The sequence below is a fragment of the Heteronotia binoei genome, chromosome 4 (assembly GCF_032191835.1).
Source record: "Heteronotia binoei isolate CCM8104 ecotype False Entrance Well chromosome 4, APGP_CSIRO_Hbin_v1, whole genome shotgun sequence".
NCBI classification, from domain to species: Eukaryota; Metazoa; Chordata; class Lepidosauria; order Squamata; family Gekkonidae; genus Heteronotia; species Heteronotia binoei.
The window spans coordinates 186665383-186684102 of record NC_083226.1 but is presented as its reverse complement, the minus strand read 5'-3'; the positions used below and the strand labels follow the sequence as shown (position 1 = coordinate 186684102).

Sequence of the window (18720 nt, the reverse complement as noted above, 5' to 3'; positions counted from 1 at the left end):
CAGAGGGAGAAGCAGCCACGTTTGGTCCACGGGGCAGAACCCAGCCAGTTTCCCAGGCCTGCCACCAGCCCCCGGGAACAGGAAAGGCCTGTGGAGAGCTGGCTGGGCAGCCTTGGATCCCCTCCGCACTTGCCGCTGAAAAGGTCAAGAAGAGACAGGCCGTGCACTCGCGGTTCTTCTTCTTAACCGATGGTGTGGTCTGCTCCCAATCAAGGATGAAACAAGACAGCAGACGACAGTCCAGAAATCTCTCTGCCCCCCCCACCCCCCCCCCCCCCGGGACAAGCACAGCATCTAACTGCTGAGCCCACCCCCCCGCCCCAGGGCACTGTCTCCTTCTCTCTCAAGAGCCTCCCATTCCAGAAGCTTGTGCTTGCTGCAGACCCAGGCCGCAGAACACGGCGGAAAAACTGTAACATACAAGGTGGGCCCTTCTCACACTAATCAAGAGTGTGATGAGGACACATGACTGAGGGGAAAGCCCCTCTGCACCCCCCCCCCCCGGCCATTCCACACAGCCGCAACTCCCAGCGCCCTTCAGTGGCCGGGCAGAGGCTCCGCTCTGGCAAGCAGTCTCAGAGTTCATTGTGCTGCAGCCCTCGGGAGATCCTGCCCGACAGATCCTGCAGGTGCTTCTTGACCTGGAGAAGAGAAAGGGCCACGTGACCCCCTTGGCCAGGAGAGACGGGGAGGGGCCGGGCTCCCCCACTCCGCCCTGGGCACCCCCTGGCAGCAGGAGGAACGCAGCAGCTCTGAGGCGGGGGGGGGGGGGGGAGAAGCCTGGCCCCGGCAGCTGCAATGGGCGGCCCCTCTGCTGTGCCCCACAACGGGGACCTCAGAGGAGGAAGAGGAGCCAGTCGCAGCATTTGCGGGCAGAACCCCAGAACACCCTGCTGCCTTCCCCTGCTGTGGCCTCCTGGCTGTTCCGGGATTCAGAGGTTTAGGGGCTCTGAATGGGGAGGTTCCCTCAGCCGCCAGGCAGGGCTCACAGCCACAGACAGACCTGGCCTCCATGGAGCTGACTCAACCACTTCCCAGCCTTCCTAAGCCTGTGGCCTGGAATCACAGCGGCCTCTGGGGGCAGCCAAGCCCACGCCTGAACCCCTCTCTGGGCCAAGAAACTCTTGAACCTGCCCTTCCACTCCCCTCGATGCCTTTGAGCTCTCCTCTTCGGGGAGCGGAAGAACACATCCCTCTTCACCCTCTCTCGCCACCCCGGCATCCTTGGATGTGCTTCTACCACCTCCCCCCTCGGTCTAAACTGGTCGTTTGGTGTTCATTCTTCACGGGAGTAGCATTAGCCATCCAGCCTTTGCTGAAAAACCTCCAAGGGAAGAGAGCCCACCACCTCCCGAGGAGGAAGCCTGTTAGAATCATAGAAGAGTTGGAAGGGACCTCCAGGGCCATCTAGTCCAACCCCCTGCACAATGCAGGAAACTCACAAACACCTCCCCCTAAATTCACAGGATCCTCATTGCTGTCAGATGTCCATCTAGCCTCTGTTGAAAAACCTCCAAGGAAGGAGAGCCCACCACCTCACCAGGAGGAAGCCTGTTAGAATCATAGAAGAGTTGGAAGAGACCTCCAGGGTCATCTAGTCCAACCCCCTGCACAATGCAGGAAACTCACAAACACCTCCCCCTAAATTCACAGGATCCTCATTGCTGTCAGATGTCCATCTAGCCTCTGTTGAAAACCTCCAAGGAAGGAGAGCCCACCACCTCCCGAGGAATCGTTCTAACGGTCAGGAAGTTCTTCCTAATGTTGAGCCGGAAATTCTTTTGATTTAATTTCAACCCCTTGGTTCTGGTCCTACCTTCTGGGGCCACAGAAAACAATTCCACCCCATCCTCTATAGGACAGCCCTTCAAGTACTTGAAGATGGTGATCCTATCACCTCTCAGCCGCCTCCTCTCCAGGCTAAACATCCCCAGCTCCTTCAACCTTTCCTCATAGGACTAGGTCTCCAGACCCCTCGCCATCTTTGTCGCCCTCCTTTGGACCCGTTCCGGCTTGTCTAGATCCTTCATAAAATGTGGTGGTCAAAACTGAACACAGTACTCCAGGTGAGGTCTTACCACAGCCTGTGATCATGGAAGTTCAGTTGGCCATCTAGGATCATGGAAGTGTCAGATGGCCATCTAGCCTCTGTTTAAAAGGAGAGCCCACCACCAAGGAAGGAGAGTCCACCACCTTTCGAGGAGGAAGCCTGTTCCACTGAGGAATCGCTCTAACGGTCAGGAAGTTCTTCCTAATGTTGAGCCGGAAACTCTTTTGATTTAATTTCAACCTATTGGTTCTGGTCCTACCTTCTGGGGCCACAGAAAACAATTCCACACCATCCTCTAAATGATAGCCCTTCAAGTCCTTAAAGATGGTGATCACATCACCTCTCAGCTGCCTCCTCTCCAGGCAAAGCAGCTCCTTCAGCCTCTCCTCCTCATGGGCCTCAGTCTCCAGATGGGTGATTTGGCTCAAGGTCTCCCAGTGAGCTTCACAGCAAGTGGGGATTTGAATCTGATTCTTCCTGGACCACACTTGTGAACATAAAGCCCCCTTCTTGCATTTTACAAGCTCCTTGGAAGAGCCGGAGAAAAGACCTTGCCCCACTTCACTTCAGGCAGCCTGCCAGACCACGTGTGTGTGTGTGTGTGTGTGTGTGTGTGTGTGTGTGTGTGTGTGTGTGTGCACTACCTGAAGAAGTGGGGAGCTCCCCATCGCTGGCAGTCTCTAAGCAGTGGCTGGACAAACACCTGTCAGGGATGCTCTAGGGAGATCCTGCACTGACTGAGCAGGGGTTGGACTAGATGGCCTCTACAGCTCCTTCCAACTCCACAGTGATTCTATAACGTCTCTGCCTGGGGAGACTCCTTGGGATGAGGGCAGTCTGCCTGCACAGGCACTCCACCCCTTCTCCGCCCTGCAGGTCCCCAGACAAGCCCCCCAGCCGAGGGGAGTGGGAAGGCTCCCTCTGACCTTGTAGCCCAGCTCTTTGGTCTTCTCCTCCAGCAGGCTGTACTTCTCCTTGTTCCTGCTCAGGTGCTCCTTGTCGCCAGTCCCCTCCACGTGCTTCAGCTTCTCCTGGGAGATCTCCAGCTGCTTCTGGTAATGATGGTGCTTTTCCACCTTGGCCTCAAAGTGCTTCAGCTCCTCCTGGGAGAGCAGAGCAGGACATGCCTCATTTCTGGCCACGGATGCCCTTCCTTCTGGCATGCAGAGCAGCCTCAGTGCCCCCAGGCGGCCAGAACAGGGCTGCTGCTGTGTGGTTGTCGGGGGGGGGGGCTTTTGGGGTGGGGGGAGAGGCCAGCTCCAGACCACCCACACCACACCCATGCCCCAGCAGCAGCAGAAGGCAGCTGGCAAGGCCTCCCTGGCCCAGGGCCCTCCGTGGAGGGAAGGGGGGGCATCTGGAGTCTTTGGCACTCAGCAGTGTGTGTGTATGTGTGTGGGGGGGGGGGAGAACAGAAGTGCCCTTCCCCACCCCACCCCACCCCTCTGTCAAGCCAGTTCTGTCCAACTCACCCGAAGTGAATCCAGTTCTTGCTCTGTAAAGTTGCCGAGTTTTGCCATATCCCACAAGTCAATCACTCGGGGCTCTTCAAATTCTGCAGTGACAGAAAGCAAATATGCAAAAATGTACTTCCTGCAATGATGGCCCTCCCCCCTTCTCCCCTCCCCAAGTGGCTCCCCCTCCTTCTCCTCTCCTCCTTTGAGAGCCAGTTTGGTGTAGTGGTGAAGTGTGCGGACTCTTATCTGGGAGAACGGGGTTTGATTCCCCACTCCTCCACCTGCAGCTGCTAGAAGGGCCTTGGGTCAGCCAGAGCTCTGGCAGAGGTTGTCCTTGAAAGGGCAGCTGCTGGGAGAGATCTCTCAGCCCCACCAGAAGAGAACAAGTTTGGTGTAGTGGTTAAGTGCACAGACTCTTATCTGGGAGAACTGGGTTTGATCCCCCACTCCTCCACTTGCAGCTGCTGGAATGGCCTTGGGTCAGCCATAGCTCTGGCAGAGGTGGTCCTTGAATGGGCAGGTGCTGTGACAGCCCTCTCAGCCCCACCCACCTCACAGGGTGTCTGTTGTGGGGGGAGAAGATAAAGGAGATTGTGAGCCGCTTTGAGTCTCTGATTCAGAGAGAAGGGCGGGGTATAAATCTGCAGTCTTCTTCTTCCATTTTATCCTCACGCCGACCCTGTGAGGCAGGCTACACTGAAAAGGTGTCCCTGTCCCACAGCAAGCAGGGTGGGAATTCAGGCCTGGAGTCTCCCAGATCCGAGGTGGACCCTCTGCCCACTCCACCACACTACCCGGCCCCTCTGGTCCTTCCCTCCAGAAGCCCATGCCTGGCCTTTCCGCTCCAACATCCTCCCAGGTCCGGGGCAGCCTGTTCTTCCTCACCCTCCTTGGAAGGCTTGCAGGCCAGACAAATGCACCCCCTCTCCTGGGCCCCTTTCCAGCCAGGCAGGCCCCCAACTGGCCTCCTTCTCCCCCCTCCTCTCTCAAAGCCGGCTGGGACTGGACTGGGGGCAGCCTCTGGGATACGGCCATCTTGGCTCCCTCCCCCCCCCCCAGCAGGAAGAGGCAAGATGCAGATGGCTCCACCCGTGCCCCCCCTGCCCCCTAGAGGGGGGAGTCGCCCGCACCGCTGGAGGCGTCGTAGCCCTGGTGGCTGACTCTGCGCAGCCGCTCGAAGCCCTGGCTGATGCTCTGCATCTTCTCCTTCAGCTCTCGGTGCTGGTGCTGCAGCAGCTCCTCCTTCAGCGCCTCCTCCTCCAGGGGCTGGATCACGTTCTTGGAGAAATCTGTGGCCAGAAAGAGGGCTTAGCTGCTCTTGAAGACGGGCACTCCCCCACCAGGCCAAGGACGGGGACCTCTCCCACAGCCCCCTACAGTCCAAACGGCCCGCACCTCAAACAGACCTGCTGCAGTTTTACTTTTGTGCTGGTTTGGGGGGGGGGGCGGAGGGTGTAGGATTCTGTCCTGCTATTTTTAGGTTAAATGGCTTTACAAAACAAACCATTAACCAGCTTATGCCAGTCTCCGGACAGCACACACTCCCTATGTAAACTTTGTGACATTTTCAGAAGTTGGGAGCACACTTCTGGGCCGCCCCCTGAACCCCTCGACTGAGGGGGCAGCAGCAGACAAAGGGGACTCTTCCCAGAAGGGCTGAACATCGGAGAGGCAACTGGAGGTCCCCCCCATCCCCAAGAAGGCCCCATGGGAAGCAGGAAAGCTGGAGCATCTGCCTGGCAAGGAACCCCTGAAGGGCTCAGGATTGTGGGGCTTTGTGAGCTCCATAGTCAATACTCAGACCTGCTGCTGCACGATCTCCCAACATCACCAGGTGTGGAGGGAAGGGCTCTGGGAGGGCTGCATTCACCCCTGCTTGCTGGCTTCTCTGGCAAGCCACGCTTGGAAACAGAGTGGTGGACTATGTGGAACCTGACTCTTCCGTGGCAGGGCTGCCCCTCGGGGCCCTGGGGATGTCCGTGGAGGAGCCCAAGGCAGCGTGGCGGGCATTCAGAACTGTTGCAGAATGTGGGTTTTAATTGTGTGCTGCCCTGAGGGGCAGGAAGGCACCCAAAGAGCCACAGGGCAGGGCAGGGGGCAGAAGGCACCAAGAAAGAGAAACCCAGCAAGGCCAGACTCTAAACTGACCGTCTGGTGTTCAGATGGGACCCTGCACCCTTTCCCAAGGGTGGATCTGTAAAACGTGGCAGGTCTTACAACACCCAGAAAAAGGGCCCAATGCGACTCAATGGGATGCTTGTGCGTTCCACACTCTGCAACCCCCTTGGCTCTAAGCCTGCTGCTGGCCTTGGTTGGCTCATCTCAAAGCCTCCCTTAATAAGTCAATACAACTAAGTTCCATGAAGAAGTTGGGCAGAAGATTCCTGCATGGGGGTGGAGTGCTCGAGGTGGGAAGGGGCTGTGCCGGAGGCATCACCTGCATCCCCAGGCGGGCAATTCTGGCACCAGGTTTCCTGAGCAGCTGCACATCTCTCCCCCCCACCGTTCCCTGCAGCAGCTTCTTGCTCAGGAGGAAAACTGGACCATGTGACTCCCACAAGAGAGCAGCAGCTGCAGCAGCCTTGAGGCCTCAGCTGCCACCATCTGGAGGGACGGTGGCTCAGTGGTAGAGCATCTGCTTGGTAAGCAAAAGGTCCCAGGTTCAATCCCTGGCATCTCCAAAAAAGGGTCCAGGCAAATAGGTGTGAAAAACCTCAGCTTGAGACCCTGGAGAGCCGCTGCCAGTCTGAGAAGACAATACTGATTTTGATGGACCGAGGGTCTGATTCAGTAGAAGGCAGCTTCATATGTTCAATATCTCCTTCTCAGCTCCCCCCCCCCCCCCGCTGCAAGCCCTCAGGTGCTGTTACCTTCTGTACGGCTGACGGTGTCCAGCAAGAGATTGTAGTCGTGGACCTTCTCGGTGTGGTGCTTGAACTCCCTCCACAGCTTCTCCAGCTCCTCCTTGGAGAACTTGCCGGAGGCCTTGGCCTGGAAAGAAGACCCGGGGGTTGTGAGGAACAGCCCACACGACAAGACTGGCCCCTGAGCCCAGGGCTTGGGACACCCCCCTCCCCCAGCTCCACACTCTGTTTTTGAGTAGGGCAGAAAGGAGTTAGGTGGCCCTCTGAGGGCAAGGCTGCTTCCGTGAGAGAGAGGCCAGAGAGGGCTGCAGCAGGGCCTTTCAGGGAAATGCTTTTTTGCCACTTTGGAGTCTGCAATTTCCCCCCAGACCAGTTTGGCAAGGGATTCTGGGGGGAGGAGGGTTGGCTGTCGCTGGGGGGGGGGGAGAGATTTCTGAATCTCTTGCATTGTGCAGGGGGTTGGATTGGGAGGTCCCTTTCCACTCTACAATTCTGTATCTGGAGAGAACGACTGGAGCAAGGGAGGCTCAAGCTTCACTGGAGCACTGAGCATTTCAGATACAGCCCCTGGGTCCACTCTGCCTCTGTGTCTGCCTTGGCCTATGTTTGGAGCACTTTCTCTAGGAAGAAAGGTTGAAGCTAAAGGGCTCTTTAGCTTGGAGAACGTCGACTGCGGGGTGACATGATAGAGGTTTGCAAGATGATGCATGGGATGGAGAGAGTAGAGAAAGAAGTCCTTTTCCCCCTTTCTCACAATAGGAGAACTCGTGGGCATTCAATGAAACTGCTGAGCAGTCGGGTTAGAACGGATAAAAGGAAGTTCTTCTTCACCCAAAAGGGTAAAGATTCATCACCAGGGAATGCAGCTGACAAGAGGAACCCAGACCAAGGAAACAGCCGCCCGATGTGAGGAAGAGGCTTCATCTCACCCACCTTGTTCCACAGCTTCTCCAGTCGGGGGTCGTCCAGGACGTCGTTTTCCAGGCCCCCCTTGATGTAGTTTGTGGCCCCCAGCTGAGCGTCCTTCTTTCCGTCCAGGCCGTATTTGGCCATAATTACTGCAGGGGGAGAAATCAGCCCCAGAATGCTTTGCACCAAGACCCACAACTTGGCTAGTGATGCTCTTCTCACCAGGCCTTCTGGGCCTCTGTGGCAGACGGAAGCCCCTCTGAGGGCTCCCAGCTGATTGCTTTGGATCTGCCAGTGGGCGGCAGAAGTTCTAACGGGGGGAGGGGGGGAGAGAACACACGACCCACATGCCCAGTCAACTCCCCCTCCCAGTCCTTGTTTAACCACAGCTCTGGACTCTGCAACGCCTGGGGCATGTGCCTGCTGCTGGTCTCAGACAAGCCTCTGTGTGGTCAGCAGAGGGTGAGAGGCTGGCAAGGAGAGCCCAGCACACCTCTGCCCAAAGCCACTTGGGGAACCAGTGGAAGGCCTCCGATCCCAAAAGCCCGTCAAGAATGGCACAGCAAGTCTTGGGAGGGAGGCAGCCTGTGAGACCAGGCAGGGATGCTGGCAGGCCAATGAAGAGCAAAGCCCTTTGGCTCCAGAGGGGAACTCCTCTGCTTGCAACAAAAGGACCCAAAGGAACAAAAGCTGCTCCCAGGAGTCCGCTGCAGCACCAGTCAGCAAAGGCCAGCTGGGAGGGGGAATGTGCCTGAGGGAGCAGTGGAGTGACTCTTGAGACACAGACGGAGAGAAAACCAGGAGCACAGAGAGTTTGGGTTGGCAAAAGGAAGTGAGAGAGAGAGGGGACACGCACACACACGCAACGGACAGGCTGAGGAGTGAAAAGGAGAACAACGCGGGGATTTTGCAGAAGTAGGCAGCGCATGAGTGGCTGGGCTAGACAGGCAAGGATTTGTAAAATGAAGATGTCAGGAAAAGAAAATACTGCTGACAACAGTTGAAAGGATCAGGCTTATTTGTGTGTCTTTTGCACAATTCTATTTGACTGATCTGTATTTTTCAAATACTGGAAGTTGGAAAAAGTGACAAAACTCCCTGCACTTCTATGTTCTCAAAATAAAAGTTATTTTAATGCAGTTTATTTTATAGATATTGAGTCCTCGGCAGTTTCCCCCTGAAAATTAAGGGTTCCCACTCATGCTGTGTAATCTCAGCTACCATAAGTGGGAGGAGAGGGGGTGAGGGGGGGGTCCAGAGTGATCCTGGGGGCAGCGTGGTTTGTAGGTTTTGGGAGGGAGGCAGGAAAGCACTTCTGGTGCGAGAGGCCTGAGAAGCCCTACGTGGGGAAAAACGGACTGCAGATCTGAAAGGAGCGGGGGGGGGGGGGGGGGTGCACAATTCCTAGAATTAAACTTCCTAGAATCCTAGTCTTAAAGGTGCTGCTGCACTCAAACTTTGCTCTGCCAGTCTGGCCACACTGATTCACACAGAGGGTCAATGTGGTGTAGCGGTCAAGTGTGCAGACTCTTATCTGGGAGAACCAGGTTTGATTCCCCACTCCTCCACCTGCAGCTGCTGATGTGATCTTAAGAACATAAGAGAAGCCATGTTAGATCAGGCCAATGGCCCATCCAGTCCAACATTCTGTGCTCCATATTTTTATCTAACCCCTTCTTGAAGGTGGCTATGCTTGTGGACGCCACCACCTCCTGTGGCAGTGAATTCCACATGTTAATCACCCTTTGGGTGAAGAAGTACTTCCTTTTATCCGTTTTAACCTGTCTGCTCAGCAATTTCATCGAATGCCCACAAGTTCTTGTATTGTGAGAAAGGGAGAAAAGTACTTCTTTCTCTACTTTCTCCATCCCATGCATTATCTTGTAAACTTCTATCATGTCACCCCTCAGTCGACGTTTCTCCAAGCTAAAGAGCCCTAAGCGTTTCAACCTTTCTTCATAGGGAAGGTGTTCCAGCCCTTTAATCATTTTAGTTGCCCTTTTCTGAACTTTCTCCAATGCTATAATATCCGTTTTGAGGTGCGGCGACCAGAACTGCACACAGTACTCCAAATGAGACCGCACCATCGATTTATACAGAGGCATTATGATACTGGCTGATTTGTTTTCAATTCCCTTCCGAATAATTCCCAGCATGGCGTTGGCCTTTTTTATTGCAAACGCACACTGTCTTGACATTTTCAATGAATTATCTACCATGACCCCAAGATCTCTCTCTTGGTCTGTCTCTGCCAGTTCACACCCCATCAACTTGTATTTGTAGCTGGGATTCTTGGCCCCAATGTGCATTACTTTGCACTTGGCCACATTGAACCGCATCTGCCACGTTGACGCCCACTCACCCAGCCTCAACAGATCCCTTTGGAGTTCCTCACAATCCTCTCTGGTTCTCACCACCCTGAACAATTTAGTGTCATCCGCAAATTTGGCCACTTCACTGCTCACTCCCAACTCTAAATCATTTATGAACAAGTTAAAGAGCATGGGACCCAGTACCGAGCCCTGCGGCACCCCACTGCTTACCATCCTCCACTGCGAAGACTGCCCATTTATACTCACTCTCTGCTTCCTATTACTCAGCCAGTTTTTGATCCACAAGAGGACCTGTCCTTTTACTCCATGACTCTCAAGCTTTCTAAGGAGCTTTTGATGAGGAACTTTATCAAAAGCTTTCTGGAAGTCAAGGTAAACAACATCTATCGGGTCTCCTTTGTCCACATGTTTGTTCACCCCCTCAAAGAAATGTAACAGGTTAGTGAGGCAAAATCTTCCCTTGCAGAACCCATGCTGAGTCTTCCTCAATAACCCGTGTTCATCAATGTGCCTACTCATTCTGTCCTTGATAATGGTTTCTACCAACTTTCCCGGTATTGAAGTCAGACTGACTGGCCTGTAATTTCCCGGATCTCCTCTGGAACCCTTTTTAAAGATGGGGGTGACATTTGCTACCTTCCAGTCCTCAGGAACGGAGGCAGATTTCAATGAAAGATTACAGATTTTTGTCAGAAGATCCACAAGTTCAACTTTGAGTTCTTTCAGAACTCTCGGATGTATGCCATCCGGACCTGGTGACTTATTAGTTTTTAATTTGTCTATTAGTTGTAGGACCTCCTCTTTTGTCACCTCAATCTGACTCAGGTCTTTCAACACCCCTTCCAATATTAGTGGTTCTGGGGCGGGCAAACACTTCTCATCTTCCACGGTGAAGACGGAGGCAAAAAATGCATTCAGCTTCTCAGCCATTTCCCCATCCTCCTTCAGTAATCCTTTTACCCCATGGTCATCCAAGGGCCCCACTGCTTCCCTGGCTGGTTTCCTACTTCTAATATATTTGAAGAAATTTTTATTGTTGGTCTTTATGTTTTTTGCAATATGCTCCTCATAGTCCCTTTTTGCCTGCCTGATCTTGGGTCAGCCACAAGTTCTCACAGAGCTGTTTCTCTCAAGAGCAGTTTCTGTCAGAGCTCTCTCAGGTCCAACTACCTCACAGGCTGTCTGTTGTGGGGAGGGGAAGGGAAAGGAGATTGTGAGCCACTCTGAGACTCCTTCAGGTAGTGAAGGGTGGGGTATAAATCCAATCTCCTCTTCTTTTTCTTCCAGGACATTATTGATTCATTTTAATTTACATTATTTAGTTAGCCTTTGTCCCATGGACTCAAGGACATCACACAAGGTGAGAACATAAGAGAAGCCCTGTTGGATAAGGCCAATGGCCCATCTAGTCCAACACCCTGTGCCACATAGTGGCCAAAAAAAAAGCCAGGTGCCATCAGGAGGTCCACCAATGGGGCCGGGACACTAGAAGCCCTCCCACTATTGCCCCCCTCCAGCACCAAGAATACAGAGCATCACTGAGTGTTTATGAGTTCTTGTATTGTGGGAAAGGGAAAAAAGTCTTTCTTTCTCTACCTTCTCTGTCCTATGCATAATCTAGTAAACCTCTCTCATGTCTCACCCCTCAGTTGACATTTCTCCAAGCTAAAGAGCCCCAAGTGCTTTCACCTTTCTTCATAGGGAAAGTCCTCTAGCCCAGTGGTCCCCAACCTTTTTGGCACCAGGGACCGGTTTTGTGGAAGGCAATTTTTCCACAGATCGGGGTGGGGGGGAGGGGATGGTTTCGGGATGATACAACTCTGCACTTTATTTTGGTGTGGTGGTGAAGTGCACGGACTCTTATCTGGGAGAACCGGGTTTGAGTCCCCACTCCTCCCCTTGCAGCTGCTGGAATGGCCTTGGGTCAGCCATAGCCCTCACATTGTCCTTGAAAGGGCAGCTTCCGTGGGAGTCATTTCGGTGTGGTGGTTAAGTGTGTGGACTCTTATCTGGGAGAACCGGGTTTGATTCCCCTACTCCTCCACTCACACCTGCTGGAATGGCCTTGGGTTAGCCAGAGCTCTCTTATCTGGGAGAACCGGGTTTGATTCCCCACTCCTCCCCTTGCAGCTGCTGGAATGGCCTTGGGTCAGCCTTAGCCCTCACATTGTCCTTACAAGGGCAGCTTCTGTGAGAGCCAGTTTGGCGTAGTGGTGACGTGTGCGGACTCTTATCTGGGAGAACCAGGTTTGATTCCCCACTCCTCCACTTGCACCTGCTGGAATGGCCTTGGGTCAGCCAGAGCTCTCTTATCTGGGAGAACCGGGTTTGATTCCCCACTCCTCCACTTGCAGCTGCTGGAATGGCCTTGGGTCAGCCAGAGCTCTCTTCTCTGGGAGAACCAGGTTTGATTCCCCACTCCTCCACTGGCACCTGCTAGCCTGGCCTTGGGTGAGCCATAGCTCTTGCAGAGTTGTCCTTGAAAGGGCAGCTTCTGGGAGACCTCTCTCATCCCCACAAGGTGTCTGTTGTGGGGGAAGAAGATAAAGGAGATTGTGAGCTGGTCTGAGATTTGGAGTGGAGGGCAGGATATAAATCCAATGTTGTTGTCTTATTATTATTACTACATTGTTATATATAATGAAATAATTATTTCATTATAATTACTGGGGAGGGGAGAGATTTTGGTTTGGCTATTTTATCTTTGGTTTTAGCTGAGGATGTTTTAACTATTACTGCAAGCTACCTTCAACCCAGAGGAAAGGTGGGATAGAAACATTCTAATGAATAAAACAATCTCCACCAGATGTTAGCCAAAGGTTTTGGGGTAAACTTGCTCTCAAGGTATCTAAAGAAGGGAGGCGTGACTCACAAAAGCTCCTCTCCTGCAGCCACAAATGTTGTCAGTCCTGAAGGTGCTCCGGGATTCTCGCTCTTTCCTCCTGCTACAGACAGACTGACCCGGCCGCCCATCTGGATCTTTGCTCTCTGTGGGCATCCCTCCTTACCGTGCAGCCTGCGCCTGAGCTGGGCTTCTTTCTCTCCATCTTCGTCCAGCCCTTCAGCCTTCAGCTTCTTCCACCGCAGCTCATCCTTCTCTTGAATCTTGAGGTCGCTGTGCAGCTCAGCCAATTTCACAGCAGAGAGATGAAGCTGCTCGGGCAGAGAGAGGGAAAGACCCCGTGAGTCGCTGCTCTGGGAATTCAGTGGCATTCAAGCCCTCTGTGCTTCTGCCACAAAGCCAGCCTATCCAGAGCGTGGAGGAAGGAGCTGGGGAACAGGGAGAGAGTTGGGGGACAGCATCCCTAGAGAATGGGGTGATGGCCAGAGGCTGCCTCACAACATAGAGCACGTGCTTTTCTCATAATACAATCATTCAGAAAACGGACACAAAACTGCACAGTTGGCCAGAGTACTTGCATCCTACAGGCATCCCTTTGGGAAGAGGCAAGTTAGCCGTATTCTTATTTTGCAACACTGCCTGCCTCTGTGTAGCAACCGTGGACTTCTTTGGTGGTCTCCCATCCAAGTTCTAACTAGGACCGATGCTGCTTAGCGGCAATCCAGGGCAGAGCGTTTTATTTATTGTTACATTATTTTAATCGTAGGCTGCACTAAGCAGGACTCTAAAGAAACAGCCTAGGAATGCCCTAAATAAAGGGATCCCTTCTCACTTTCCACCTGGAGTCCGGCTTCTCTCGCCCAGCTTTTAAAAATTATTATTAACATGGCCACAAACGAGCTTTGTGCTACCTGTTTGTTCTTTAGCAGCACAAGCAGCTTTTTCCTGATCATCAATTGATCCCTATTTCTAGCACACGCACAGCTTCTTTGCGGCATGATCTCCACCAGGACATGAGACCAATGGCCAGTCCCCCATTGCCCCAGCACCCAGCAACGGCTGCTCAGCTTCCAAGCGTCACAGAAATGACACAGCCCTTCCCTGGCTGGGCATTCCGCTCATGCACCCTGCTAATGGCAGCCGCTGCACACCACGAAGGTCCTCCATCTCCAGCAATATCATAGCACAGGCTTTGGGCTGCCCCGGCAGCAGAGCTCAGCAGGAGAGCAGAAAGCCTCAGGACCAAGTCTGCCCAAAGCCTCCCTGTCTTGCACACAGCCCACTCAGCAGAAGGGAAGTCCACCAGGCCTAGCCCACTCTGTGGAACAGGGTCCGTCAGCCTTGCCCTTCAAAGGGCTTCCAAAGCGGGGTGGGAGGCCATGCCTACGTGGGCACGACCAGGCTGCACATCTGCCTGCAGCGGCCTTCCTTTGTGGAGCTCCCATCTGCCGGACCTCTGAGCAGGTGGCAGCGGGAGAAAAGACAGACAGACCGACCGACCCAGCTCAGGGTCCCTGGCTCCAAAGTCCAGCAGCCTCTGTGGGGCCAGCCATGAGTCAGAGTGGGTGAATAAGCCCCTCTGACGGCCCTGCAGCCCCTGAGCAACATCAGCCCCTTCCCCATCCAAGGCTGCAAAGAGGGGCCCACGCCAGGCCACCCCTCTGACCCCCACCCCCCCCAGCATTCAGGCCATCTCTCGCTCTGCACTCAGCACCACCCACCCACCCGCCTGACTGCCCCAGGATGGAAGAGGCGGCCCTGGGGAGGGGGGTCCCAGCAAGCCCAGGGGTGCGGGGAATGGATGGCGTTCTCCGGGACCCCCTCCCCACCAAGGAGGGAGGTTTGGGGGGGAAGGGCCAGCAGCGGGGGAGACCATGGAAGTGCTCCCCACCCCCTACCCTCCCCCACCCTCCTCCCCCTCCCCCCCACCAAAGAGGGAGGTTTTGGGGGGAGGGGATCCCTTCAGGGAGGGGCCAGAGGGGGGGAGACCCTGGCAGTGCTCCCCCCCACCCTCCTCCCCCAACCCCTCCCTCCCACCCCGCGCCCCTCCCCCTAGCCCCCTCAACGCCTCCCCCACGCCCCTCTGCCTCCCTCCCCCAACGCCTCCCTCCCCCAACGCCTCCCCCTCCCCCTGCCATCCCCTCCCCCACCCTCCTCCCCTCCCCCTCCCTCCCACCCCGCGCCCCTCCCCCTAGCCCCCTCAACGCCTCCCCCTCCCCTCCCCCGCCCCACCCACCCGGCGGCCCTTCCCCCACAGCTGCTCCAGCTTGACGAGGCGGAACTCGGCGGGGGGGGGCTCCTGCTCGTTGGCCGCGCGCGAGTACCGCCCCGCCCCCTGGGCGGAGACCAGCAGCAGCCCCGCGGCGGCCACGGAGCTCAGCGCCAGCCAGGCCCGCACAACCGCCATCGCCCCGCTCCCACTGCACGGCGCCGGACTTCGACCCCCGGCGTGCCCCGCGCCACGAAGGGGCCGCCGGTCCTGACGTCACCCCGCCCGCGCTGCGCATTGGCTGCCCTCGACTCTTCGCTTACGACCCCGCCCCCGGAGGGCTCGTCGCCTGGGCAACGCGGAGGCGCAAGGGAGGGACACGCCCACCTCCCCCGCACCGCGGTGGACCGAACCACTCGAGAGCGGGGGCGGCCGGGGCCCTTCCTTCCTTGCAGGGGGTGGCGCCACTCCCCTCCCCCACCTCCAGCAGGAGCCGCCCCCCCCCCCAGTAGTTCAACCAGGGACCCCACCAGGCAGCCGAGAGAGAATCACAGAATCCTAGAGTTGGAAGGGACCTCCAGGGTCATCTCGCCCAACCCCCTGCACCATGCAGGAAACTCACAATCGCCTCCCCCTGAATTCACAGGATCTGCATTGCTCCTTCTAGCCTCTGTTGAAAAACCTCCAAGGAAGGAGAGACCACCACCTCCCAAGGAGGAAGGCTGTTAGAATCATAGAAGAGTTGGAAGGGACCTCCAGGGTCATCTAGTCCAACCCCCTGCACAATGCAGGAAACTCACAAACACCTCCCCCTAAATTCACAGGATCCTCATTGCTGTCAGATGGCCATCTAGCCTCTGTAGAAAAACCTCCAAGGAAGGAGAGCCCACCACCTCCCAAGGAGGAAGCCTGTTAGAATCATAGAAGATATGGAAGGGATCCCCAGGGTCACCTAGTCCACCCCCTTCACAATGCAGGAAACTCACAAACACCTCCCCCTAAATTCACAGGATCCTCATTGCTGTCAGATGGCCATCTAGCCTCTGTAGAAAAACCTCCAAGGAAGGAGAGCCCACCACCTCCCAAGGAGGAAGCCTGTTAGAATCATAGAAGATATGGAAGGGATCCCCAGGGTCACCTAGTCCACCCCCTTCACAATGCAGGAAACTCACAAACACCTCCCCCTAAATTCACAGGATCCTCATTGCTGTCAGATGGCCATCTAGCCTCGGTAGAAAAACCTCCCAAGGAAGGAGAGCCCACCACCTCCCGAGGAGGAAGCCTGTTAGAATCATAGAAGATATGGAAGGGATCCCCAGGGTCACCTAGTCCACCCCCTTCACAATGCAGGAAACTCACAAACACCTCCCCCTAAATTCACAGGATCTTCATCGCTGTCAGGTGGCCATCTAGCCTCTGAAGGAAAACCTCCAAGGAAGGAGAGCCCACCACCTCCCGAGGAGGAAGTCTGTTAGAATCATAGAAGAGTTGGAAGGACCCTCCAGGGTCATTTAGTCCAACCCCCTGCACAATGCAGGAAACTCACAAACACCTCCCCCTAAATTCACAGGATCCTCATCGCTATCTGTGTTCTGGTCGAGAGAAAGAGATTGAGTTTCTTCATGCTCTCAATGACTGGGCTATGGAGCAGATGGTCTCAGAACCTACCAGGGGTGGGGCGATCCTGGATTTGGTCCTAAGTAATGCCCAAGACTTGGTGAGAGATGTAAAAGTGATTGCGCCGCTTGGGAGCAGTGACCATAATGTTATTGATTTCACCGTTAAAGAGCAGTTCCTGCTGACCATACACTTGATCAGTGGAAGATATTTTCTACTTTCCTGTGTCAGGAGGAATCCTAGAGTTGGAAGGGACCTCCAGAGTGATCTAGTCCAACCCCCTGCACAATACAGGAAACTCACAAACACCTCCCCCTAAATTCACAGGATCTTCAATGCTGTCACATGGCCATCTAGCCTCTGTTTCAAAACCTCCAAGGAAGGAGAGCCCACCATCTCCCAAGGAGGAAGCCTGTTGGAATCATAGAAGAGTTGGAAGGGACCTCCAGGGCCATCTAGTCCAACCCCCTGCATAATGCAGGAAACTCACAAGCACCTCCCCCTAAATTCACAGGATTCTCATTGCTCTCAGTTGGCCATCCAGCCTCTGTTGAAAAGCCTCCAAGGAAGGAGAGCTCACCACCTCCTGAGGAGGAAGCCTGTTAGAATCATAGAAGAATTGGAAGGGACCTCTAGGGTAATCTAGTCCAACCCCCTGCACAATGCAGGAAACTCACAAACACCTCCCCCTAAATTCACAGGATCTTCATTGCTGTCAGGTGGCCTTCTAGCCTCTGTTGAAAAACCTCCAAGGAAGGAGAGCCCACCACCTCCCGAGGAAGAAGCCTGTTAGAATCATAGAAGAGTTGGAAGGGATCCCCAGGGTCATCTAGTCCAACCCCCTGCACAATGCAGGAAACTCACAAACACCTCCCCATAAATTCACAGGATCCTCATTGCTGTCAGATGGCCATCTAGCCTCTGTTGAGAAACCTCCAAGGAAGGAGAGCCCACCACCTCCCAAGGAGGAAGCCTGTTAGAATCATAGAAGAGTTGGAAGGGACCTCTAGGGTCATCTAGTCCAACCCCCTGCACAATGCAGGAAACTCACAAACACCTCCCCCTAAATTCACAGGATCTTCATTGCTCTCAGATGGCCATCTAGCCCGTTGAAAAACCTCCAAGGAAGGAGAGCCCACCACCTCCCAAGGAGGAAGCCTGTTAGAATCATAGAAGAGTTGGAAGGGACCTCTAGGGTCATCTAGTCCAACCCCCTGCACAATACAGGAAACTCACAAACACCTCCCCCTAAATTCACAGGATCTTCATTGCTCTCAGATGGCCATCAAGCCATCTCCCAAGGAGGAAGCCTGTTAGAATCAAAGAAGAGTCAGAAGGGACTTCCAGGGTCATCCAGTCCATAAGAACATAAGAGAAGCCATGTTGGATCAGGCCAGTGGCCCCTCCAGTCCAACACTCTGTGTCACATAAGAACAGAAGAGAAGCCATGTTGGATCAGGCCAATGGCCCATCCAGTCCAACACTCTGTGTCACATAAGAACATAAGAGAAGCCATGTTGGATCAGGCCAACGGCCCATCAAGTCCAACACTCTGTGTCACACAGTGGCAAAAAATGTTATATACACACATACACTGTGGCTAATAGCCACTGATGGACCTGTGCTCCATATTTTTATCTAAACCCCTCTTGAAGGTGGCTATACTTGTGGCCGCCACCACCTCCTGTGGCAGTGAATTCCACATGTTAATCACCCTTTGGGTGAAGAAGTACTTCCTTTTATCCGTCTTAACCTGTCTGCTCAGCAATTTCATCGAATGCCCACGAGTTCTTGTATTGTGAGAAAGGGAGAAAAGTACTTCTTTCTCTACTTTCTCCATTCCATGCATTATCTTGTAAACCTCTATCATGTCACCCCGCAGTCGACGTTTCTCCAAGCTAAAGAGTCCCAAGCGTTTCAACCTTTCTTCATAGGGAAAGTGCTCCAGCCCTTTAATCATTCTAGTTGCCCTTCTCTGCACCTTCTCTAAAGCTATAATATCCTTTTTGAGGTGTGGCGACCAGAACTGCACAAAGTACTCCAAATGAGACCGCACCATCGATTTATACAGGGGCATTATGATACTGGCTGATTTGTTTTCAATTCCCTTCCTAATAATTCCCAGCATGGCATTGGCCTTTTTTATTGCAAACACACACTGTCTTGACACTTTCAGTGAGTTTTCTATCATGACCCCAAGATCTCTCTCTTGATCAGTCTCTGCCAGTTCACACCCCATCAACTTGTATTTGTAGCTGGGATTCTTAGCCCCAATGTGCATTACTTATGTGACACTCTGTGTCACATAAGAACAGAAGAGAAGCCATGTTGGATCAGGCCAATGGCCCATCCAGTCCAACACTCTGTGTCACACAAGAACATAAGAGAAGCCATGTTGGATCAGGCCAACGGCCCATCCAGTCCAACACTCTGTGTCAC

The 18720-nt window shown here is 54.2% G+C and overlaps 1 protein-coding gene across 1 annotated transcript; it reads right to left on the bottom strand.

Annotated features, from left to right (window-relative positions):
- Positions 1–553: 553 nt before the first annotated feature.
- On the bottom strand, positions 554–14862 carry LRPAP1 (LDL receptor related protein associated protein 1). Its single transcript, XM_060236477.1, has 8 exons — positions 14692–14862; positions 12622–12766; positions 7305–7429; positions 6378–6498; positions 4638–4796; positions 3523–3605; positions 2977–3153; positions 554–641 (listed from the first exon to the last, which is right to left on the bottom strand). Exons 1-8 carry the CDS (start codon positions 14860–14862, stop codon positions 576–578), a joined length of 1047 nt encoding a protein of 348 aa, XP_060092460.1. The 3' UTR covers positions 554–575.
- Between the last annotated feature and the right edge of the window lie 3858 nt (positions 14863–18720).

Bases quoted from the DNA above. Each gene is read 5' to 3' on its own strand.
- LRPAP1 (XM_060236477.1), bottom strand. From the start codon at position 14,862: ATGGCGGTTGTGCGGGCCTGGCTGGCGCTGAGCTCCGTGGCCGCCGCG. The intron at 12,767-14,691 runs GTGGGTGGGGCG...CTGCCCGAGCAG, and splicing joins TGTGGGGGAAGGGCCGCCGG to CTTCATCTCTCTGCTGTGAA. The intron at 3,606-4,637 runs GTGCGGGCGACT...CTGTCACTGCAG, and splicing joins GGGCTACGACGCCTCCAGCG to AATTTGAAGAGCCCCGAGTG.